Source organism: Syngnathus scovelli, chromosome 2, assembly GCF_024217435.2.
Source record: "Syngnathus scovelli strain Florida chromosome 2, RoL_Ssco_1.2, whole genome shotgun sequence".
NCBI classification, from domain to species: Eukaryota; Metazoa; Chordata; class Actinopteri; order Syngnathiformes; family Syngnathidae; genus Syngnathus; species Syngnathus scovelli.
Genome location: NC_090848.1, coordinates 26,638,661 through 26,664,858, shown reverse-complemented (window position 1 = coordinate 26,664,858; position 26,198 = coordinate 26,638,661). Strand labels below are relative to the sequence as shown.

Genomic DNA, 26,198 nt, shown 5'->3' with positions numbered 1-26,198 from the left:
CTATATCCTCACTGCACCGAGATAAACTGTTAAACACATCTTTAAACAAAAACAATCTATGCTCCTGCAGAGACTCTTCAAAATGGGACCCAAATGTCAGATTACAAATCAAACCTCCTCCTTCACTCTCACATTTTTTGATAGAACAGTCTACTTAGCTAGACACTGTCATATCGTACTAAATAATGGCCTGCAAATTAAATATAATGTTGTTGCTGTGGTCTCTCAAAACATATGACTAGAATTTGGACAATTACTAACCCCCATCAATTGATAAATTATCTCCTCACTAAAGTCCTAGCCTGTTAACCTATCTGCATCAAGAAGACATTTGCAATGCAGGGGATTAGAGAATAATAATAACACCATTGATTTCTAATCATTAATCTAATTTTATCCAGTTCTACAATGTATGTTTTCTCTTACTCTCACATTTTTATAAGGGTTGGGCACTCTCCTCGTCGGATGAGTTTCTGCCCACAACCGTCATATTATTCTATAATTTCTAATTTTTACATTTAACAATGCAAATCTGATAAACCATTGTCTAGCACACCGTTTTCGTGCACCAATTTAGCGCAATTCCAACCTTTATAACGAACTGATACACAAAGACAAACATACACAGAAACAAACACACGGGCCCACAACATAGACATGACAATCTTCCCAGCTGATAACAAGGGTGGGGGGAGCAACTGAAGTGCGGAGAGCCTTGCCACCGCCACGTCGCATAAGAGATTGTGGCTTCGTCTCGTAAGAAAAGAAACAAAAAGTAACGCACAAAGTGTTGCGTGCAGATATGGCTATATCAGCAAAACAGTTTAAGCAATATTCCGAGACGTGTTGTTTTCACGATCTGTTCTGGTGGACGCTGAGCTGTCAGCAGCATCTTGTTTGACACAACCGTCATCTCGCCCCTGACCCAGCCGTAATCCTTCTGTTCTGTTGTACAAGATAAGAATAAGCAAGGCAAAGCAGCAAGCATACTGAACAGTAACATTATGAATAAGTACTCATTAGAGAACGCATGATAACATATATATACAATTTTTCTAACACACGGACTGGCCTTTAAGGTGTGGTTCATAAATACAACAAAATAAAATGGTACGACTGGCATAAAAACAATGGTATAATATAATAATAAATGTGAATCTACTGTGTACTCCTATGCAACTGTACTCTCAGCTTACTCATAACATCACACCAACATCATCACGAGGAATGTTATGTTATTTTCAAATCATCGAGGTGTAGGAGATAATCCGGTTAATTTTTCAAAATAAAAGAGCATTCAGACTAAGATACATAAATATTACAGAAATAATACAAGTTATTTATTTTTTCTTGTGCAGCCTGGTACCAAATGATCCACGGACCGGTACCGATCCACGGCCCAGGGGTTGGGGATCACTTTTTTAAAGCATAGCCCCCGCCTACCCTAAATTTTAAGTACTGTCCGTTTTTTACGTCATAGTGTGTCGTAGAGTCTGACACAGCTTCTCAATGATGACCAGGCTCGTGTGATAGCAGAAGGCTCACATTTGCCAAAATCATGTTTCATTGGATGTCCAAGCTCGTGTGATAGCAGAAGGCTCACATTTGCAAAGATCACGTTTCATTGGATGTCTAACAGTATAGACCTCTGTAGCTTGATGTCATGCATCCCACGATGCACTGCGCCAAATGTAAACAAAGCTGCTTTGGCAGAATAAAAAACATGTTACTGAAAACAAAACAAATCGGCAACAAACGGGACAAAATAAGTGACGAGCACTATACAGACAACTAAAACAAGAACCAACGTTAATGGATAGCAGCCATAAAAAGGGCCAAGAGCAAGACGTTGAAGTGGAATTCTTCCCTTAGTGGCAGTTACCAACTGTGAAGTGATCACTTCATACCAGTTGAGTCAATTACTGAATCAGTTTAATCATGGAGATGTAACTTGATTCAATAGTTATCCACGATTAAAGGGTGATGAAAGAATCTGGTACCCCCGAGTGAGCCCCTAATGTGTACGCCACCACCGCCGCTTCTCCATCTGGCTCAAATTTTTTATGATATATGAGGGGAAACACGCACACACACACACACACACACACACACACACACACACACACACACACACACACACACACACACACACACACACACACACACACACACACACACACACACACACACACACAAAGTACCGTCACTCACTTATGTATGTACAGTGATCCCTCGCTATTTCGCGGTACGTTTATCGCGGCTTCACTGCATCGCATCCAGTAAAAAAAAAGTTATATTAAAAATTCTAAAAACCTATTTGCAGTGTTGTACTTTGTTATAAAAGAAGTTGTTATAATAAAAGACTTCTGAAAATATATTTACACTATTGTACCTTGTTCATAAAAAGTTGTTAGAATAATAAAAGAGTCCTAAAATCATATTTACAGTATGTATACTTTAGCTACATCTACATATACATCTACAAAAAATAATGTATATGGTAACTTGTGACTACTAGAGGGCCCTGTTTAACCAAGGTTAACAACAGAACGTCACATCTGCATGTTACACACACGCGCACACACGCACGTATAATATTTATATTTTCAATATTTATACAATATTTTCTGTATGTTATTTATACTATTAATGTTTTATTTACATGTTTGAAACTATTGTTTAATGTTCTAATAATATGCACTAAATACATTGCTCAAAAAAATTAAAGGAACACTTTGAAAACACATCAGATTTCAATGGTGAAAAAAAAGATGTTAGATATCTATACTGATATGGACAGTTTAATGTTTCAGGAACAAAACGATGCCACATCTTTTGATGGAAATAAAAGTTTTCAGCCTACAGAGTGCTCAGTATATAGACACCCCAAAAAATCGAAGTGAAAAATGATATGGCAGGCTCGTCAATTTTGCCTAAATTCAATTTCTGCAACTCAAAATTCTCTTCTATATCTTGTGTGCCCCCACGAGCTTGTATGCATGCTTGACAACGTCGCGGCATGCTCCTAATGAGACGACAAGATGCTTGTGTCCTCCCAGATCTGTCTAAGGGCATCAGTGAGCTCCTGTAAAGTCTGAGGAGCAACATGGTGGCATCTGATGGACCGAAACATTATGTCCCAGAGGTGTTCTATCGGGTTTAAATCAGGTGATCGTGAGGGCCATTCGATTGTGTCAATTCCGTCATCCTCCAGATACTGTCTGCATACTCTTGCCACATGAGGCCGGGCATTGTCGTGGATCAGGAGGAACCCAGGACCTACTGCACCAGCGTAGGGTCTGACCATGGGTGCAAGGATTTCATCCCAATACCTAATGGCAGTCAGACTGCCGTTCTCCAGCCTGTAGAGGTCTGTTCGTCCCTCCATGGAAATGCCTCCCCAGACCATCACTACTGACCCACCACCAAACCGGTCATGCTGAATGATGTTGCAGGCAGCATAGCGCTCACCTTGGCTTCTCCAGATCCTTTCACGTCTATCACAGGTGCTCAGGGTAAACCTGCTCTCATCTGTGAAAAGCACAGGGCGCCAGTGGCGGACTTGCCAATTCTGGTGTTCTATGGCAAATGCCAATCGAGCTCCACTGTGCTGAGCAATGAACACAGGGCACACCCCAAAGGACGTTGTGCCCTGAGGCCACCCTCGTGAAGTCTGTTTCTGACTGATTGGGCAGAGACATTCACGTCAGTAGCCTGCTGGAGGTCATTTTGTAGGGCTCGGGCAGTGCTCAACCTGTTCCTCCTTGCACAAAGCAGCAGATATCGGTCCTGCTGATGGAATGAGGACCGTCTATGGCCCTGTCCAGCTCTCCTAGAGTAACTGCCTGTCTCCTGGAATCTCCTCCATGCTCTGGAGATTGTCCTGGTAAACACATCAAATTTTCTTGCAAGAGCACACATGCATGTGACATCCTGGAGGAGTTGGACAATCTGCGCAACTTCAGGAGGGTTAAGAAATCGCCTCGTGTTCCCAGTCGTGATAATGACTTTAGCTAAAGCCAACACTTGTGGAAAAACTGTTAAAAAAGTTCAAGAGGAATAACTTGAAATGGCCTCCACCTGCAAAACCAGTCCTGTTTTGGAGACCATCTCGTTATTGCCCCTCTCGTGCACCTGTTGTTAATTCCATCAACACCAATGCAGCTGAAACTGATTAACAACCCCCTCTGCCACGTACCTGACCAAAACCTTATCAGAAAAGTCTAATTGAATTCATGCCATACCCTGATAAAAAACTGTCCCTTTAATTTTTTTGAGCAGTGTAGTTTCATATACATTTATTGACACATTGTCAAATCCTGCAGTTATCAAACGTAAGCGACCGGCTTTCCGTTTAAAGGGTTCAAACTCTCCTTTGTCCCCGCTGCTATAATGCAGCTCTTATGAGGAGATGAGAGTTAAATCAGCCGGAATTCGGTAAATATTCGTCCGAGTGCTAACCGCCTCTAAGAAATCAATTCTGAAGGATTCGCTTCAGGATCTTTTCAGGACGCCAATCCCTCTAAAGCACATATGTCAGAGTTACGGCCCGCGGGCCAGATCCGGCCCGCGAATTGATTATCTATGGCCCCCTGGATGATATTGAATTACTATTAGAACCGGCCCGTAGGCCACAGCCGCCCGCTGGTGTTTTGCACGCACCAACACTACATTTCCCACAATGCAACGGTAGCCCGCGATGTCCCTGCAGCTCGCACAAGCGGCTTCATTATTCATCAGTAGTCAGAGCAGAGTTCAACTTTCTGATACCCCCCTCCTCAAAAATGGCTAAACGTAAGGTGGACGCTGAGAACGGGTTTTCAGGCCAGGTGGGAGGCAGAGTACATGTTTACAGAGGTAAGAGGCAAACCTGTGTGTCTTCTGTGTGGAGAAAATGCGGCTGTAATGAAAGAATTAAATTTAAGAAGGCACTATCAAACGTCTAAGAAACACACAGACCAAGACAAGAATATAGAATATGAACAAAGGCTACAGAAGGTGGAAGAATTAAAACGAGGCCTTAAGTCCAGACAGGCTATGTTCACGTATGCTAAATCACAAAGCGAGGCTGCTGCCAAGGCTAGCTTTATTGTGGCAAAAGAGATCGCCAAATCAGCCCGGCCCTTTGCAGAAGGAGAGTTGATCAAAAACGGGTTTTGAGCCTCAGAGCCTAACCCCGAACATTGATGAACTTGTACAAACAATGAGACACCTCTAAGTATCAAGCTCAGCCTCAGACAAGTGAGCATCACAGAACTGTAACGTATTTTCCGTTTTTTAATTCGGTTACATTTTTACATTTGTTTCTACAAGACGTGATTTTTCTTTGAAGAAAATATTGTTTTGTCTGTGTGCTGTAAATTTTTTAATTTTATTTATTTATATTTATTTTTCAGTTGAATGGACCAAGGGAAAATTGCAGATAAGAGGCATGAGAAAGAATACAACTGATTTGATTATTTTTTTATTTTACGATTTGAAAGCAATGATCGGTAGATCATAGAGCAGCACAATAATACATTTTCAGTTTATAATGCATGCACTTTTACTTATGCATTTATGTTGATATTAAGAAACACATTTTGTTTTTAAAACAATTGAATTTTTTGCTGTTTGGCTGTTGAAAATGTTTTCCCTTGAAGTTACTGACAGAGCCATAACAAAATATTGCCATATTCATTTAATCATTAAATAATGTACACTGTGTTAGGTCTTAGTTCAAAAGGCTATGTGCAATCATTCCGATATATTTTAATAAACATTGAACCAGTCCGGCCCTCGGCTTGTAGCAAATTTGTTTTTTTGGCCCTCGGTGTGTTTGACTTTGACATCCCTGCTCTAGAGTCAAGAGACGCGCGTGTTGAGTAATCTGTTGAGAATTGGCGTCAGAATGACCGCGCCCCTTCTCCTGGTGGCTATTTTCCATTGATTTGGAATTTAATTAATTTAATTTAATTTAAGAAAAACTTAAATCTCAGATATATTAAGCTGTATTTGTTAAGACTGAGGAGATAAGTTAATTTACACTAGTGCACACCTGCGCATAGCTGAGCTCAAGATACCTATTTCGAACCAGATCTGACAACTCCCGATGTTAAGGATAGAAGCTGTCTTCACTTAAAAAAAAGAAAAGAAATGAATGGTTTCAAAGTATGACTATGAAAGAGAAACAAGAGATTTAGAGCTTCAAACACCTAAAACAAATTCATTATAAAATAGGAATTCCTATAGGAACAGTGAAAACAGTGAAATAATATAAATCGGAATTACCGTATTTGCCGGTGTATTGGTCGACCTTTTTCGATCCAAAATCGACCGAAAAAAATCGACCTCGACTTATACACCGAGTCATAAAATTTAACTTCGTATTCATCGCTTCAAATGTGATGGTAACCAAGGCCGTTTCTCATGCATCTCATTGTGCGTTGCACTTAGAAAATTTGAACCGGGCGGCGTGCGCGAGTGCGCGGCCCGCTGGACGTCCAATGAGGCGCCGCGATCTCCTGCCCGGTGCTTATAAAGTGCCGATCCGCTCGGAGCTATTTCCGACCTCCCGTTGGTGCCGGGCGGCGTGCGCGAGCTCGCCGGCCGCGATCTCCTGCGCGGTGCTTATAAAGTGCCGATCCGCTCGGCTTGGAGCTATTTCCGACCTCCCGTTGGTGCCGGGCGGCGTGCGCGAGCTCGCCGGCCGCGATCTCCTGCGCGGTGCTTATAAAGTGCCGATCCGCTCGGCTTGGAGCTATTTCCGACCTCCCGTTGGTGCCGGGCGGCGTGCGCGAGCTCGCCGGCCGCGATCTCCTGCGCGGTGCTTATAAAGTGCCGATCCGCTCGGCTTGGAGCTATTTCCGCCCTCCCGTTGGTGCCGGGCGGCGTGCGCGAGCTCGCCGGCCGCGATCTCCTGCGCGGTGCTTATAAAGTGCCGATCCGCTCGGCTTGGAGCTATTTCCGGCCTCCCGTTGGTGCCGGGCGGCGTGCGCGAGCTCGCCGGCCGCGATCTCCTGCGCGGTGCTTATAAAGTGCCGATCCGCTCGGCTTGGAGCTATTTCCGGCCTCCCGTCGGTGCCGGGCGGCGTGCGCGAGCTCGCCGGCCGCAATCTCCTCCGCGGTGCTTATAAACAGCCGCATGCGCACGGCCTCCCGGAATTTGAACACATTTCGTCAATAAATTTCGCATATTGAATTTTGAAGTTTAATATAATGCAACAATTGAGCTCGACTTATACAAAGGATATATCATAAAATCGTAAATTTCCGTCGAATTTTAGGGGGTCGACTTATACACCGAGTCGACCTGTACACCGGCAAATACGGTAAATGATTAAATAGTAGCATTTGATTCCTAAGACCCAACGCGTCTAAATAATCTTTAATCAAAATTAAAGGATTATAAAATAGAATTTAGAATATAAAGGATTAAAACGGGGAAATACGTATTCAAGATTCAAGAAGTTTTATTCGCCTTGTTTGAGCGTGCCAAACAAGGAATTTGACTTTGGTACATCACAGCCTCTGATCAACATTTGGGTGACTAACAACACTCAGGATGTGTGAAAAATGACAAATATTCTCAAACATCCCCTGATCTCAAACTCCCAGGAGGGCAAGGAAAAACTCAAAACTCCAACTAGGGGAAACCTTGAGAAGAGACCACAGATGGGAGGATCCCTCTTCCAGGATGACCAGGCTGCAATGGATGCAGAGAGGACACATAGTACAAATAATGTAGACAATTCAAAAAAGGTGTGGAGGGCAGGATGTTATTGCACAGCAATGACTCTAAGAGTGGTGTGAGTTCATCAGAGCGACAACCTGGGGAAAGAAGCTGTCTCTGTGTCTGCTGGTTTTGGCGTACAGATCAGAGGGGAGTAGTTCGAACAGACTGCAACCTGGGAGAGAAGGATCTGTAGAGACGTTACTTGCACGTTTCCTGGTCCTGGACAGGTACAAGTCTTGGATAGATGGGAGGTTGATTCCAATTATCTTTTCTGCAGTCCTGATTGTCCATTGCAGTCTGTGCTTGTCTTGTTTGGAGGCCGTGGGGAGACGACGCACCCCTGAGGGGCGCCAGTATTGGTGGTCCGGGTGTCAGATGTTATGGTCCCCAGCCTCACACGCTGTCTCCTGTTGGTCAAGAAGATGGTGATCCACTGACAGATGGAGGCAGGCACCGCGAGCTGGATGAGCTTCTGTTGGAGGATGTCAGGAGTGATGGTGTTGAACGCCGAGCTGAAGTCCACAAACAGGATCCTGGTGTACGTTCCTGGGGTGTCCAGGTGATGCGGGATGTAGTGCCATGTTGACCGCATCGTCCGCCGACCTGTTTGCCCGGTAGGCAAACGAGAGGGGGTCAAGCAGGGGCCCCGTGACATCCTTCAGGTGGTTCAACACTAACCTCTCGAAAGATTTCATGACCGCAGATGTCAGGGCGACAGGTGTCATTCAAACCTGTGATGAGGGGCTTCTTGTTTACCGGTACGATGGTGGAGCTTTTGAAGCACGAGGGCACCTCACACAGCTCCAGGGAATGGTTGAAGATCCGTGCAAAGGTGGGTGCCAGCTGTTCAGCACAAACGCTCAAGCAGGAAGGTCACACGCCATCTGGGCCCGGTGCCTTCCTGATCTTTTGTGTCAGGAATGAGTTGAGCCAGGGCGACCAAATGCAGCTTGAACCAGGATTTATTGCAGGGAAAAGGAGTTGGAAGGGAGGCAGGTGGGGAACGAACGACACAGACGGGAGGAAGGCTCACGGCCAGCAAAACAGACAGACTGACCGACATGAAGTCCCCTTGGACAAGATTAAAATTCTGACCGTGAGCCTTCAGACAGACCGAGGGAAAACCAGATGACACGAACAGGAACACTGGGCACGAACAGGAATGGACACAACAGTAGACACCGACCGGGAGAAACACACGGGCAGGGCTTAAATACACAGGGTAACAATAGGAAGCAGGTGACAGACATTATGGTAACGAAAGGGGTGTGGCCGAGCAAAGTGCAGGCCGAGCGTGCTGTGGCACGGGCGTGACAGTACCCCTCCCACAAGGGACGGCTCCCGACGTCCCAAAAAAGAAAAAGTCCAAGACTGTCCAACAAGAGCCGGGAGGAAATGGGGAGGTGGCCGCATGTCACACACCGCCGAAGGCCGACTGGGTGACGGCCGCTGGATCCACGCCGCCGGAACTGGTGGCGGCCGCAGCATCCGCGCCGTCGGGACTGGGTCGGGGGGCGGCCGTGCGTCATGCACCGTTGAAGGCCGACGGTGACAGCCGCTGGATCCGCGCCGCCGGAACAAGTGGCGGCCGCAACATCCGCGCCGTCGGATCTGTTTTGGGGGGGGGCAACCGTGCATCTTGCGTCGCTTGAACTCATCTCCTTGGCGACCATGGAACAGTTGCGGGAGCCGGCAAAGGGTTGGTCCAAGCGCTGGTCGCTGTGATGGTCGGTGTCTTCTGTCAGGAATGAGTTGAGCCAGGGCGACCAAATGCAGCTTGAACCAGGATTTATTGCAGGGAAAAGGAGTTGGAAGGGAGGCAGGTGGGGAACGAACGACACAGACGGGAGGAAGACTCACGGCCAGCAAAACAGACAGACTGACCGACATGAAGTCCCCTTGGACAAGATTAAAATTCTGACCGTGAGCCTTCAGACAGACCGAGGGAAAACCAGATGACACGAACAGGAACACTGGGCACGAACAGGAATGGACACAACAGTAGACACCGACCGGGAGAAACACACGGGCAGGGCTTAAATACACAGGGTAACAATAGGAAGCAGGTGACAGACATTATGGTAACGAAAGGGGTGTGGCCGAGCAAAGTGCAGGCCGAGCGTGCTGTGGCACGGGCGTGACATTTTGTCTCCGGAACGTCTGCCGCACTTCCTCCTCGCGGATCTGGAGTGCGGTCTGTGCCCCTCTGGTGGGACACCTTATGTGCTGTCTGTATTTGGGGAGTTCGTGTGCGAGGTTCACCCTTTTAAAATCACCCAGAACAATGATTAGTGAATTTGGTAGAAGTTTCTCCATGTCTGTCACCTGGTCAGCCAGCATCTGCGTGGCTTCACTCGCACGTGTGTGTGGTGGAATGTAAACAGCCACCATGACAATCAAGGAGAACTCCCATGGTGAATAGAACGGCCGCCAGTTTATGAAAACTGTTTCTAGGAGAGGGCTGCAAGACTCTTTCAACACCGTGACATCAGTACACCAATGTTCATTAATATAGAAGCAGAGACCACCTCCCTTTGATTTTCCGGTGAGCTCCGCGCTGCGATCTGCACGCATTAGCCGAAACCCAGCTAGCTCCACGGCGTGGTGTGGGGTGCGTCCGTCAAGCCATGTTTCAACAAATTATAGCGCGGCGGATCTGTTGAAGTCCGTGTTCCTTGAAGTGACAAGCAGCAGTTCGTCCAGCTTGTTCGCCAGGGAGTGGACATTCGCCAGATGAATTGATGGTAGGGCAGAACGGAACCCTCTCCACCTCAACTTTATGAGGGCTCCGGCGCGTTTGCCACGTCGCCTTTGACGTGCTAGCTTGTATAGCACCGCCGCTCCGGCTAAAATCTCCGTCAAACCGTCTGGATCAAAGAGAACAGGAGAGAAAATACCAGGAGAAGACTGTCCGATGTTTAACAGTGCTTCTCTGGTAAAAGTGATCCGGGATGGACAGCAGAGGACACAGAAAACACACAAAATAAGACAAAGTACCAGAGAGCGACTCACCGTGGCGGCCATCTGCAGCGCCATCATGACGTCACAATCCCTTGGTACATTGCGGTTTGTTTATTGCGGTTACACTACATCGCAGATTTTTTTTATCCAAATTAAAATAAAATTTAAAAGCCAATATAAAACCTCTAAATTGAGGAATTATTGCACAAAATGTGCTCCAGCCGAAGGCAAGGAGTGCCCGCACAATTGCAGTGCGTACACTTGTACCTTTTTATATTTTTTATTATAATAATTAGAGTTCTAGAAACATATTTACAGTGTTGTACCTTGTTATAGAAACATTGTTATAATAATAAGAGTTCTAAAAACATGTTTACATTATATACACTTGTACCTTGTTATAATAATTTTTAATAATAAAAATTGTTCTAAAAACATATTTACAGTATGTGTTAAGAATTCTCCATGTTATTTATGTTATTCAGCCGTGCTTTGATTTGAGGTAGGGTGATTTATTTTGAAGGCCGTTTTCAGGCGATACCACTTCCTGTTTTACGTTCATGTACATATGTCACTTACAGTGGTACAGGAGTCATTGGTAAAGGTAAAGGTAAAGGTAATGTCACGGTCGAGGGTGGAGCATGGAGCAGGACGACCAAGTGCAGCTTGGACCAGGGTTTATTGAAGCAACTCAAAATACAGACTCGGTAAACTGACATGACTTAAACAATAACTTGACTGACTGACCGGGACGTGGAACAAGAAGACAGCAGGACATGACGGCATCAAGACAGGACGACAACACCGAACGGCAGCAACCAAAACCAATGACCAAAACCAATACCAAAACCAATGATCCGACAGGGAGTGAAGGGCAGACAGGACTTTTATACACGACAGGTAACGAGAGGCAGGTGGGAACAATCACACTGATCATGGGCACACAGGAGGGGAGGGGCGAGCACACAGACAGAAACCAAGACAACAGACACATAGTGGAGCAGTTGGGGACGAGACGTGACAGGTAAAGACCCAATGATTGTCACACACACATCTGGGTGTGGCGACATTTGTCCTCTGCATTTAACCTATCCCCGAGGGGAGCAGTGAGCAGCAGCGGTGCCGGGCTCGGGAATCATTTGGTGATCTAACCCCCCAATTCCAACCCGTAATCCTGAGTGCCAAGCAGGGAGGCAATGGGTCCCATTTTTATAGGCCACTGAGGCCATTGACGATGTAAGTGGGTCTCCTAACAAGAAAAATGAACGATCACATGTTCGTTTAATTTCCTTTAGAGGTCCGTTTTCACGTGTTAGCACGATCGCGAATTAGCATCTTTCCGCTAACTCGTTAGCCTGCCCAGTACTTCTTGTTAACATGTTACACGCACACACGTATAATATTTATATTTTCAATGTTTATACAAAATCTTCTGTATGTTATTTATACTATTAATGTATTTACATGTTTGAAACAATTATTTAATGTTCTAATAATAAAATATGCACTTAAATGGTTTCATATACATTTATTGACACAAGAAATGTACAGATAAAAAAAATGTACAGATGAGAGGTTGACCGTACTTAGCGGATTTCACTTATCGCGGGTGGTATTTGGAACCAATTATCCACGATAAACAAGGGATTACTGTATTGTGAATTGAAATTAAATAGTTGCAGTTTGTTTCTAAGGCCCAACGCATCTAAATAATCTTTAATCGAAATTAAATGATTAACAATAGCATTTGAATCCGAAGGAACAATGCATCTAAATAATCTTTAGTCGAAGTTAAAGTCCCAATGATCGTCACACACACATCTGGTTGTGGTGAAATTTGTCCTCTGCATTTAACCACCCCCATTTGATTTTGATCCATCCCCTGAGGGAGAGGGGAGCAGTGAGCAGCAGCGGTGCCGCGCTTGGGAATCATTTGGTGATCTAACCCCCCGATTCCAACCCTTAATGCTGAGTGCCAAGCAGAGAGGCATTGGGTCCCATTTTTATTGTCTTTGGTATGACCGGGCCGGGGTTTGAACCCAGAACCTTCCAGTCTCAGGGCGGAGACTAGGCCACTGAGCTGAAAGATTATAAAATACAATTATATTGAAAAGGATTATGTTGGGTCTAAATACGATTAGACATTAAATCACTCACTGGAATGAAGAGGAGAAGACAACCAGAACAGGTTTACTCGCGAGGAGAACGATAGAGAAAGCAATCTCAGTTACAACCTCCATCAGTTCTGAGTCCTTACTCCACGTGCCCCTCTTTTTAATGTTATGGTTGCCCTGATTACAGAGGCGTTGCTACACTAAGGGAGGGGGGACTGTGTCTGTAGCAACGCTGATTAGCAAAAGAATGTAGTGTGGTGTGAATTAGCACTTCGTTGTTGGCTCGTGACCCCCCGCAGAGGCCGTCCCCAGCCGTCTTCCCTCACAGTTAGCTGACTCGTCCTCGATTGTGATCAAGTACCTTGAAGGACGTTGATTGCCGCTTTGCTGTGGAACAAATGCAACTAGACCTTTGCTAACTTTATCTACTTGGTAAATTAACACATAATAAGTAACTTGTCCTAAACACTTCAACACACATTAAGCAAATGTGAGGTAACTGGTATGCAACAAACATTGAGTAAATATGGGATAACGTTTATGCAACTACTTCTAACTGTATGTAACCCTTAACAAAGAAAAACAGATCTGATAAACTACAATCTATGAACCAAACCTACATCTAAATGAAAAGGAATGAAGTTCCTGTGAATCAAACAAAGAACCTATGCAAATAAGCCCTGCTCATTGTTAGTGAAGGCCTCTTACGGGAACGAAAACACACAGACAACATAAGGACAGGAAGGATACAAATGGCTGACAGGGATCAAAAGACATCCCTAACACTAAAAAGGAAGAACCTAGATAAAAGGAAAGATAAACTCGTAAAGGCGAGGCCTCCAGGTCTGGCAGGCCAAAGCTTCACTTAAAATTATTCCAACAGATTAAAACAGGGAAATATTGTAAATCAAAATGAAATGAGCGTGACCCCTCTTCCGGCAGGATCAGCATCTTCTCGGGGATGCTTCTTGGTTTGTTCAATCAGACACAGGCCACATGGGCGGAAGCAATAGCAACAACCTCCACTACCAGCTGGCTGCCTGCTAGGAGCCCTTGCCAATGCAACCCGGCGAGCCTGGCTAATGACGGGCAAGTTTGAGTGCTTCCTGCGGCCCGACACGCGGCTTCCCATGTACATCGACAACTGCTTGCGCACCACCCTGGAGGTGCTGGAGGCGCCGGCCGACACGCTCAGCATGCGCACGTACAACATCAATGCCATGAGCTTCTCGCCTGAAGCGCTGGTGCGGGAGCTGCGCAAGTACGTGCCCGAGCTGGAGGTCTCGTACATCAGGTCCGGCAGACCATCGCCGACTCCTGGCCGATGGACTCTGACGACTCCACCAAACGTGACTGGGCCTGGAAGGATAACTACGACCTGCCTGAGCTGGTACAGACCAGGCTCAACTTACTCAGCGGCGACACGTGCATGGCCCACGCCAACTAGCCGCCTGAGCTAAGCTAACGCAGCTTTTTTGTACATAGTGTATAAGTAGGTAACGTTTTTTTTTTTTTTATCTTGATAACATGTTGTAATTGTGTCTACCAGATGTGAGTGAACACTGGTGCAACTTGCTGCCACTGCTCTCCGGTCAATTTTTATGTTATTTTATGTCTGTACGGCGACCTTGAGTGCCTTGAAAGGCGCCTTATAAATAAAATGTATTATTATTATTATTATTATTATTATCCTGTTTCCGAATTCCAATGCTTGTTATGGCATGGGCCATCCGGCAAATTAACTCCAACTTAGGTCAGTGTGACGTTTGTTCAAGCAATAGGCCCTCTCTCAGGCCTATGCTCCATCAAATAACATTACGCCCCTCTCTCCTCTCTAAACTTGTCAATTTATTCATATGTGTGTGTAACATTAGTGCTGAATAAATGGTAGGTATTGATTAAACATTGCACATGTTTTTAAAATAATCAATTTAACAGTTAATCTTAATAACTAGCTCAGTGGCCTTGTGGTATGAGTGTCCGCCCTGAGACTGGGAGGTCGTGGGTTCGATACCCGGGTGAGTCATACCAAAAGACTATAAAATGAGGCTGGCTTGAGGACAGCGAGGGCCGACCTGTCCCGAGGCATCAAAGAAGCGAAGAAGGTGTTCTCGTGCAAGGTCTCCACCCACTTCAAGGACAGCAAGGACGCACGTAGCCTTTGGCGGGGCATTCAGACCATCACGGACTACAAGCCCGCGCCGAGGAGCTGTGAGGGCGACGTCCGTCTGCTGAACGATCTGAACCGCTTCTTTGCTCGCTTCGACGCCCAGAACAGCACTTGCCCGCTGAAGAACACTCCCCCCCCCACACGAGCAGCCCCTGCGCCTCTCTGCTGACGGTGTGAGGAGGGTGCTTGCCGCTATTGACACCCGTAAGGCGGCGGGCCCTGACAACATCCCGGGTCGAGCGCTGAAGGACTGCGCTGGGGTGCTGTCGGGTGTCTTCACGGACATCTTTAACGTTTCCCTGCAGCAGGCCATCGTCCCCTCATGTTTCAAGGCTGCCACCATCGTTCCTGTGCTGAAGAAACCTGCACCGTCCTGCTTCAATGACTACCGCCCCGTGGCACTGACGCCCATCATCATGAAGTGCTTTGAGCGGCTTGTCATGGAGCACATCAAATCCGTTCTCCACCCCACCATTGACCCTTTCCAGTTCGCGTACCGTGCCAAGCGGTCCTCTGAGGATGCCATCTGCTCTGCCCTCCACTCGGCTGTCACCCACCTGGAGAGAAAGGACTCATATGTGAGGTTGCTGATTGTGGACTTCAGCTCTGCCTTCAACACCATTGTGCCGCAGCGACTCATCTGCAAACTCGACGAGCTGGGCCTCAGTACCTCCCTCTGCAACTGGATACTGGACTTCCTCTGTCAGAGGCCTCAGGCGGTGCGTGTTGGCGACAAAATCTCCGCCAGCATCAGGCTGAGCACGGGGGCCCCCCAGGGCTGCGTGCTCAGTCCATTGCTCTTCACCCTGCTAACGCATGATTGCACTGCGACTTACAGCGACAACCGCATAGTGAAGTTTGCTGACGACACGACTCTGGTGGGTCTCATCACGAAGGGCGACGAGACTCGGTACAGGTCGGAAGTTGACCTTCTGACCACGTGGTGCAGGGACAACAACCTCCTGCTGAACGTCAACAAGACCAAGGAAATCGTTGTTGACTTCCGGAAGGGTCACACAAAACACCTGCCGCTGATCATCGACGGTGCTGTGGTGGAGAGGGTGAGCTGCACCAAGTTCCTGGGGGTGCACATCAGTGAGGACCTCTCCTGGTCCGCAAACACCTCGTCACTGGCAAAGAAAGCTCAGCGCCGCCTGTACTTCCTGCGGAAGCTCAGGCGTGCATGTGCTCCTCAGGCAGTCCTGTCTACATTCTATCGTGGCACCGTTGAGAGCGTCCTCACCAGTTGCATTGCTGTCTGGGGTGGTAACTGCACTGAACAGAACTTGAAGGCCCTGCAGCGCATAGTGAATACGGCTGGTAAGATTATTGGTGCTTCGCTCCCCTCCCTGAAGGACATTTACACCTCGCATCTCGCCCGCAAGGCAACCTCGATTGCGAGAGATGTGAGTCACCCGGCTCACTCTTTGTTTGACCTTCTGCCCTCCGGGAAGAGGTACAGGAGCCTGCGCTCCCGCACCACCAGACTCGCCAACAGCTTCTTTCTCCAGGCTGTTAGGACCCTGAACTCGCTACCCCCTTCTGCGTAGCGTGCGGCACTGTTGCGCTTTTTCTGGAATGTCTGCTGTACGCGCACTTGCTCCTTTTTTTGCTCCTCTTATTTATTTATTTATTTATTTATTTATTTATTTATTTATTGTGTTATTTATTCATTATTTCTTCAGCACGCTGTTGTTATACTTGTTTACTTGTTTGTCTGTTGTGGGCCATGTCTTGTCACCATGGGATAGGGGGGAACGAAATTTCGGTTTCTTTGTGTGTCTTTGGCATGTGGAGAAATTGACAATAAAGCTGACTTTGACTTTGACTTTGAAATGGAGCCCGATGCCTCCCTGTTTGACACTCAGCATTTAAGGGTTGGATTGGGGATGCTGTGAGGAGCTGCACCCCACAGTCATTAATAGCAATGTATAGCTTCAACTATGGAAGCTCGTCTGAGGACGACCTAATTAATAAGCCATAGTAATGGGTTCTAACAGATTAAAATACTCAAGCAATTTCAAAGCATAATATGGCAAAGTAAAATGAAATAAATTGTATCTTAATTCTACTGTGGTTATTACGTCACATTATCATCACCCACCATGATAATGGGTTCTCCTAGTTAGCAGATTAAAATACTCAAGAAGTTTCAAAGCATGTTGTGGCAAAGCAAAATGAAATAAATCCATCCAAAGTTGCGTGTTACTATGTGTTATTCGAAACATGTCACGTCCTTCTGATTGCTACCAATTTAATTTTTTTGATTCATTAGTGTCCCATCAGGTTACCCCTATGTCAAGCTTTAGCACTATCTCCTTGTGAAATTTTGGAATTACCACCTGTTTTAGGCTTACAAATTTGACCGGGCCAAATCCAATATTCAATTATGCACCATCTGTATTCCCATGTCACTTGACAGCACAAACATTTACAGATGAGAGAGTGACCCTACTTTGCGGATTTCACTTATTGCGGGGTGGTTTTGGAACCAATTATCCTCGATAAACGAGGGGTTATTGTAGTTCAGTTTGATAGTTTATTTTCAGGTAATATTCTGCTGTCAAATGTCCTTTTTATAGTGTTTATGTAGTTTTGTTGAAGGAAAGCATTAGTTATTAGTTTGGGGTGTCTCAAAATTGAAATTATACATTAAATGCATTATTTTACTAAAAAAATTAATTTTCGTGGATTTTCTACTCAGAAATTTTAATTTAGAATTAAACTATTTTGTAATGCTAATTGCTAAAGAACGGAAAAACATAGAAACTAACTTTTTTCTGGTGAAAGAAGAGAATCTTCTAATATTTCTCTCTTCCTATGTTTAGATAGCTATTTATAACACTATTCTGTAGGCCTTGCAAAATCAGTCAAAATCCAGTAAAATATCTGTGATTAAATGGGTGAATGTGTGTCACACATTGACGTATGTGTGTGTTTGTGTGTGGTGTAGCATGCATCAAACTTGGAGCAGAAGCAGAACGAAACGGAAAACAAAAAGATTCATGGAGACGTGGTGAAATATGGAACCGTCATACAGGTACTTTTTACGCAACTTTCATAAAACTGTCTTGTGGTGGGTAACAAACTTTTGCACAGACTAACCCCTTCCTTGTTATGTGTAGTCATGTAGTTATGTACTAACACACATGCTTCTTTTAATATTGACTTTGTTTCAATGCACCCACGTGTACACACTGGGTGTGGTGTTTGCTCAGTGGGATGATTTGTCAAAAGATTCATGTGTGTGTGTGTGGGGGGGGGAGGGGGGGGGATATCGTATTTTCCGGACAGTGTGTGCACTTTATAATCTGGAGCGATTCCAGAAAATAACACATTATTACATACTTTCACATTTTATCCTCACACTAAACCACATGAGGCCGCTCTTGGGCCTGTGTTGATAACTGTGTTGTCGTTAGCGACGTAGCACAGTGGTCCCCAACCCCTGGGCCGCACAGAAAAAATATAAAAAATTATCGACGATCAATTAATTCAGGTCAAGACGGTCGTCTCGGTCACGTGACATGTCACCTCATTCAAACCCGCGAAGCAAGCAAAAATGAGCAAGAAACACAGATGTTTGGAAAGCTTCTTCGGAAAGGGAAAAAAGTCCAATGAGGAGTCGAAAGAAGAAGAGGCTACAACTTCTAAGAAAAGGAAAGCTGCATTTAAAAGAACATTTCTGGAGTCCTACTTAAAATATGGATTTATCGCCACAGGTGACTCTGACGCGCTTAGCCCACTCTGCATAATATGTGGCGACAGGCTAGCGAACGAGGCAATGAAGCCTTCAAAACTGCTTCGGCTCATGGAGACCAAGCATCCTACATTAAAAGACAAACCTTAATCACTTCGGGTGTCATTGTCTCCGATTACGCCTAGATGGACCGGCTCGTTTCTGAGAAACAAGCTCAGTGCTCCCACTAATTCAACGTAATGGTGAGTTTTATTTTCATGTCGTTTATACTTGTTTTTATGCCAGTCGTATCATTTTATTTCATCGTATTTATATATTTATTATAAATGTATTATTTATTTATATAAATATATTATTTATTTATACAATTGCCAGTCCGCGAAAATATTTCTGACACGTAACCGGTCCGTGGCGCAAAAAAGGTTGGGGACCACTGACGTAGAAGACGAAGCGTCGCATCTTCTACGGCTGGTGGAATTGTTTAGAAGTGACACGTAGAGAAGGAAGTGCAGACCAGAATCGGCAAAGCCGCAGGAGTGGTCTAACGCCTCAGGAATATCTGGTCGTTAAAATCCATCAGTATGTCCACAAAGCTGCGCCTCTGTCATGTCATCCCGACTGTCACCTAGTATGCTTGCGAGCTGTGGATAAAGACATCAAGTATCACCAACAAGCTGGATGTCTGTCATGTCATCCCTACTGTCACCTATGCCTGCGAGTTGTGGATGAAGACATCAAACATCACCAACAAGCTGGATGTCTTCCACAGACCATGCCTCAGATACATCTTGAGGATCTCATGGAGAGACGACATCACCAACAAAGAGGTGATGAGAAGAGCACAGAGAATGGCTGGGCACGCACTCCGACTGCCAAGTGTGAGACCGGCGAGTGTGGCAATGGACTGGATGCTAGAAGGGGGAAAGAGTAAGAGAGGGCCAAAGAAGACGTGGAGACAAACAGAGCGATGGGAGTCAGCTGGCATGGAGCCAGAAGGGGCCAGTGCAAACCGGAGCAAATGGGGAGAACTCGTCGCCCAATGTTTCAATAGAAATGGGAGGAACTAACTAACTAACTAACTAACTAACTAACTAACTAACTAACTAACTAACTAACTAACTAACTAACTACTACTAGGGCAGTCCATAGATTTCGATGATGACGTTGCTCCAGATTAAAAGTATGGACAGTTATTGGGGTGTTTTGCGGCGGTGCATAGCCATGTGGCTGTGCAGGCCGATGCGTGATCCGCAGCTCTTGCCACATGAGGGACAGGGGTATATGGTACTGGAGGGCGTTGGCCCTGCAGCACGCTGATGCCTCTGTGCTCCTCTCTGTGGCCTGCTCCTGAAGGTGAGTAATACCCTGGTGGCAGGTGGAACTCCAGGTGTGGCGAACAGCAGCCAGGGACTCGAGTGCTGTAGGTGTAATGTCACACTTCTTCAGGAGGGTTTTGAGGTGTTCCTTGTAGCGCTTTTTCTGGCACCCTGCAGATCTCTGACCACCCAAAAGCTGGCCATAGAGGATCTGCCTAGGGAGGCGGTGGGTAGGCATACGGATCACATGACCTACCCAACGTAGATGTTTCTGCACAAGGAGCAGGGCAATGCTGAGTGTGTGGGTCCGGTCGAATATCTCAACAACCTGTCTTCCCAAGACACACCCAGGATCCTTTGCAGGCAGCAGATGTGGAAGTATGTGCCTCTGGTAGGGTGTCCAGGTTTCCGAGCCATATAGCAGTGTAGACAGACATACTGCCTTATACACAGCTGCTTTGGCGGAAGACCCTGGAGCTGAGGCAGCGGAGGCCAGGCCGATGCGGACCTGAATGTCGTCGTCGATGTTGCAGGAGGGGGAATAAATACTGCCTAGGTAGGTGAAGTATGGGACGATGGCAAGGGGATGACCATCGAGGGTGAAGGTGGGTGTGCAGGTTTGGGGGTGGACTCTTGCACAACTATCTGTGTTTTCATGATATTAATGTGAAGACCAATGGTGCTGTACAAGGAGGCAACCACATTTAGCGCACGCTGTAGGGACTGTGGTGAGTGAGCGAGGAGAGCACAGTCATCTGCATACTGTAGCTCCAGGATGTGTTGGGTGGTGGTTTTGGTGAAGGCTTGGAGGCGCAGAATATTGAATAGGTTGCCATCCAATCTGTACTATATCTGTACCCCATCGGAGGGGTCAAGGAGTTTATGAGAGAGGAGGGTAGAGAGAAAAATGTTGAAGATGGTTAGTGCTAGAACACACCGTTGCTTAACCCCCACATTCACACTGAAGAATGTGGATCGTTGGCTCACACAGGCTTGCATACCGTCGTGGAACTGACGCAGGAGGTTTCTGAACTTGGGTGGCACTTCCCAAAACAGTTCCCGGTTGACTGTGTCAAAGGCCTTGGACAGATCAATGAAAGCTAGGTACAGGTCTTTGCAGTGTTCTCTGCATTTCTCTCTGTACCTGTCTAGCAACAAAAATCATGTCAACAGTGCCTCGCTCACGCCGGAAGCCGCACTGGGATTCAGGCGGGATGTTTTCACTGACATGGGATGCTAGGCGGAGTAGCATGATCCGTGCTAGCATCTTCCCAGCCACTGATGAGAGGGAAATGCCTCTGCTGTTCCCACAGTCTGCTTTGTCACCTTTGCGCTTAAAGATTATGATGTTGGCATCCTTTCAATCTTGCGGGATGACTTCAGATAACCAGATGGTGGTGATCAGCTGGTGTAGTCTGCGGTTGAGGAGGTATCCGCCATGCTTCAGACTTTCTGCCGGGATTCCATCAAGGCCCGGGCTCTTGTTGTTTTACAGGCCGGCGATGGCTTTCCGTACCTCGGCGAAGCAGGGGGGAGTCCAGATCAATGACGGGTGGCAGGCAGGGGACGTCGGCAAGTGTGTCCATGCGGGTTGGGCATGAGGTGTTCAGCAGAGTGTTGAAATGCTCAGCCCATCTGTCAAGGATCTGTTGTTTGTCCTTGTACAGGATGGTACCATCTGCTGATCTGACCGGGGCTATGTTCTTTCTCTGTGGGCCATAGATAGACTTGATGGCATCGTAGAGAGCATGGGAGTTGTTAGTATCCGCGTGATGCTGTATCTCGCTGGCTTTCTTGACCCACCAATCGTTCTCCATGGCTCTGAGGGTGCGCTGGGTTTCAGCCCAGATGTTGTTGTAGCTGGCTTTCAGCGAGCTGGATTGGGGGTTGGAAAGGTGAGCTGCAAGGGCCTTGTGTTTTGCCTGAAGTAGGTTGTGGATACCAGGTGCACTGTTGCCGAACCAGTCTTGGTGTCTCCGTCTGGTGTACCCTATGGATTCTACTGCCACCTGGTGAATGGCAGTGCAAAGGGTGCTCCAGGTAGCGCTGATGTTGACATCAGTTGGTGTTTCAGGGATCTTAGACAGTTGTAGAGCAATCTGTTCCTTGAGCAGGTTGACTGAGTGCGTGGACGTCAGTGCATCACAATTGAGCCGCCTGTAGGGTGGTGTTTTCCTGAGATGAGGACGGGGTTCCAGGATGAGTTTGGCTCTGATTAGACGGTGATCTGTCAAGAAGTCAGCTCCATGCATGGTTCTGGTGACTCGCACCTCCTTCCTGTCAGCTTGGCGGACAATGATGTAATCCAGGAGATGCCAGTGTTTGAAGCGAGGATGTTGCCAGGAGGTCTTGAACTTGTTCTTCAGCTGTAACAAGGTGTTTGTGATCACCAGTCGATACTCAGAGCAAAATGTGAGGAGGCGGAGGCCATTCGCATTGAGCTTACCAACACCATGTTGCCTAAGCACATCCTTCCATAAAACACCATCAGAGCCCACTCTCGCGTTGAAATCGCCGAGTAGAATGAGCTTGTTGGTGGGAGCTGTTTTATTCATAGCGGTGTGCAGGGAGGCGTAGAAGAGTTCCTTGCACTCAGGGTCAGCAGTGTTGGAGCATATGCACTGATGAGGCTGGCATATCCTTCTTTTTTGAGGGGAATCCGCCAGGTCGTCAGTCTTTCACTGATGCCGACTGGAGATTCAGGGATCCTCTGAAGTAGGCTTGATCGCACAGCAAAACCTACACCATGGAGACGGCGGGAGCCTTCCGGAAGCCCCTTCCAGAAGAAGGTGTAGCCTTCTCCCACCTCTGTTATAGAGTCCTCTCCATGGAAGCGGGTTTCGCTGAGAGCTGCAATATCGATGTTATATCTCTGCAGCTCGTGGGCAACCAGCGCTGTTCTTCTTCGGGGGCGACAAGAGTCATCACACGCATCCAAAAGTGTGCGGACGTTCCAGGTTGTAATGATGAGATTGACGTAGGTTTTCTTATTCTTATATTTTCGACCGCACAGAGGGATGACCCGGCAACTGCAGCAAGCTGCCTGGGTTGAGCAGAACAGCCCATTTTTAGGCCACCTTTTCTAGGCCCTTCGCTATTCAGGGTGAGCATGGAGGAGGTGCTCAGTCGCATGAGAGGCTGCCGGAGAGGAGCGCTGTTCCATCCCACTCCTCGGCGACCGTATGTCTCACGCTGCCTAGTGTGCAGGGTTGGGCTAGATACTTCCAGTCACATCCTGACCTGTACCTACCGCCCTTCCCCACCACCGCAGGACTTTGGAGTGAGTGTGTGTGTGTGTGTGTGGGGGGGGGGGGGTCTTGAAGTGGAGTGTGGGGTATCTGAATCGGGCCTGCGCAAAGGAGTAGATTATAGTGAGGAAAGTGGCGCGCAGTCTGCCTTGGCTCCTCCCTACATATTCCAGTGGCATGCAGTGCACGACAACCTTCTGTAGAGGAAAGTTGCAGAAGACTGCCAGAAACACCTCTATTGGTGAATGCCTAATGCAGCTTTTCTCCACAGTTTTTTTCATTAGGGGTTGACTCCCGTAGCCATAGCACATGTGAGTGCACCCATTAGGCATTGGGGTTTTCGGTTTTACATTGGAGTGGCCTTCTCCTAGATGGGTTGCCTTGCATGGCTAAGAGCCCCATCTGCCCGTGCTATTTGCCCATAGCTGGGGCAGTGGTTGAGAGGCACCAGGGTGTGTCCACATACCGGTGGGCCTGCACGACTTCTTTCTGGGGCCCACTGCTGCTCCGAGATCTCTTGCAGTTTAGCCTGGGACCGCAAGGTACCCAGTATCCGTGTGTGGCCGCTGGAAGGCACTGCAGGAGTCTTGAGGCTATGTACCGGCAGAAGGAGGCTTATGCTCCTCTTTTCACCCGCGATTACCCACAGTAGGTGAAAGCAGAAGGTGACAAGCAGAAAGCAACATGCAACATGCACTAGCTACAGGCACTACTACCCCAGTACTACTGCACTGACGGTTCACACACGCCCTGTGTGCGATGCACACACAAGTCTTTTCCATCTTTATAATGCATTTTATGGCTGGTGCGACTTATACTCCGTAGCAACTTACAGTCCGGAAAATACAGTACGCAGTGCATCTGTGGTACGTGTGTGTGCAGTGTGCGTTTGTGTTTATTGTGTGTTTGAGTGTGTGTGTGTCTGTGGGGGGGGGGGGGGGGGGGGGGTGCAGGCGTGCATGTGTGTGTGCGTGTGTTTTTATGACTGATAAATGTTTTTAAGCCTGTGAGCGAATTGAATCATTGGAAATTGAACTGTCTGTGTGTCACGGTCGGGTGGAGCATGGAGCAGGACGACCAAGTGCAGCTTGGACCAGGGTTTATTGGTGAACTCAAAAAAGGCAAACTAACAGACTCGGCAACTGACATGACCTAACAAAACCTAACAACGAGACTGACCAAAAAGACGTGAAACAAAAAGACAGGGTGACATTACCAATGACAGGAACCAGGATCCAAAAAAAACATCATGACATGAACACACAACGTAAATCCAACACCGAACGACCACAACCAATGATCCGACCGGGAGTGAGGGGCAGACAGGACTTATATACACGACAGGTAACGAGAGACATAATAATCACACTGATCATGGGCACACAGGAGGGGAGGGGCGAGCACACAGACAGAAACCAAGACAACAGACGCATAGTGGAGCAGTTGGGGACGAGACGTGACACTGTGGCTGTGCAACAATTTTTCATTTTGATTGGGATGTGTTCAATTGCCAATTAAAAGGGCACTTCAATCAGCATATATTTGTCAAGTAAGTTTCATGTATTTTTGTAAACTATGAATTGATTAAAAAATGAAACTAAGCTATTTTTTGTAACAATGAACAATACATTTTTTTGAGGTGTGGTCTCGTCAAAATATATTAAAATCGCGGGCCACACTAACATTAAACTTTCATATTAAGGAGAAGGCCACAAACTATCAGCCGCATGTTTACAGTTTAGTATTTACATTGTAGATACAGTTTAGTAACAGTATAGGTCCAATTACCGATCCCTGCGGGACACCATATGTGACATTATTAAGATCCGAAGTCGCATTCCCATGTACTACATGGCGGGTTCTCTTTGAGAGGTAAGAACTAAACCAGGAAATCCTTCCGTCCGTCCGTCCGTCCGTCCGTCCGTCCGTCCGTCCGTCCGTCCGTCCATCCATCCATCCATCCATCCATCCATCCATCCATCCATGTGTGTGTGTCGCATTGTATGGATGTATGTACGGCTGGATGGGTGGATGAATGTATTGGTGGGTGGATGTTTTTGTATCGATGGATGGATGGTTCCATTATTTTATATCCTGTTAAGATCTTACGTGCTCTTCTTTAACCAGGAGTTAGGTTCCTTGTGTTGTAGCTGTTCAAAATCCCATGTAGTCAAAAATAAATGTGTGCATTCTAAGAACTGGATTGTGTCCTGTGTGTGTTTAAAAATAAAGGTGGTTAACTTGCATGATGGAAAAATCTAACTCAAAACATTTCAAGTGTAGCGTCTTTCTAATTAATGACTGATTTAGGCTTTTCCTCTTTCATCCTGATAAAATGTTTCATGATAGGGGGGCTCAAGTTTTGTGCAGGCATTAAACTCGAGTCACTATTAATTCCAGTCTTTGAGCCAATTTACACCACACTTTACCTGACAAGGTCATTTACATCGCATTTGAATGTTTTGTATCCTGTTTTGTGCTTGTTCTTTGATTAAATGTTTAAATGTTGTGCTCCTGCACGGGAGAAAGACTGGAGAAAGCTGCCTTTGACAGGCAGTGTAAAAATGAGAGGAAAGGAAATCCCACGTTTGATTCATTTGTTTTCTGTTTTCCTGCAGCTCCTGCACATGAAGAGCAACAAGTACTTGACTGTGAACAAGCGTTTGCCGGCCCTTCTGGAAAAGAACGCAATGCGTGTCACGCTAGCTGGGACTGGCAATGAAGGCTCCTGGCTTTTCATACAGCCTTTCTGGAAGCTGCGTGCCAATGGAGACAATGTACGCACGACACGTAAATCTTTAAATTTGCTTTGTGTTATACACTCTTCTGGAGGAAATTGCAGTTTTCTCAGTCAGTTTTTTGTATAATTTATTATAACAGTACAATATAAATTTATATATACATATGTATTGTGCATTTCACAACAGCTGCTGCTGTAACAAAGTGCTTTACATTTTTAGTTAAGACAGGTGCGA

General features: G+C 46.5%; 1 protein-coding gene across 1 annotated transcript in view; it reads left to right on the top strand.

Annotated features, from left to right (window-relative positions):
• itpr3 (inositol 1,4,5-trisphosphate receptor, type 3) overlaps positions 1-26,198 on the top strand; it is a 459,677-nt gene that overhangs the window by 40,359 nt on the left and 393,120 nt on the right. Inside the window, exons 4-5 of the mRNA XM_049754123.2 lie at positions 17,913-17,999; positions 25,842-26,000. Coding sequence (XP_049610080.1) covers positions 17,913-17,999; positions 25,842-26,000 — 246 coding nt within the window. The remainder of the gene's footprint in view (positions 1-17,912; positions 18,000-25,841; positions 26,001-26,198) is intronic.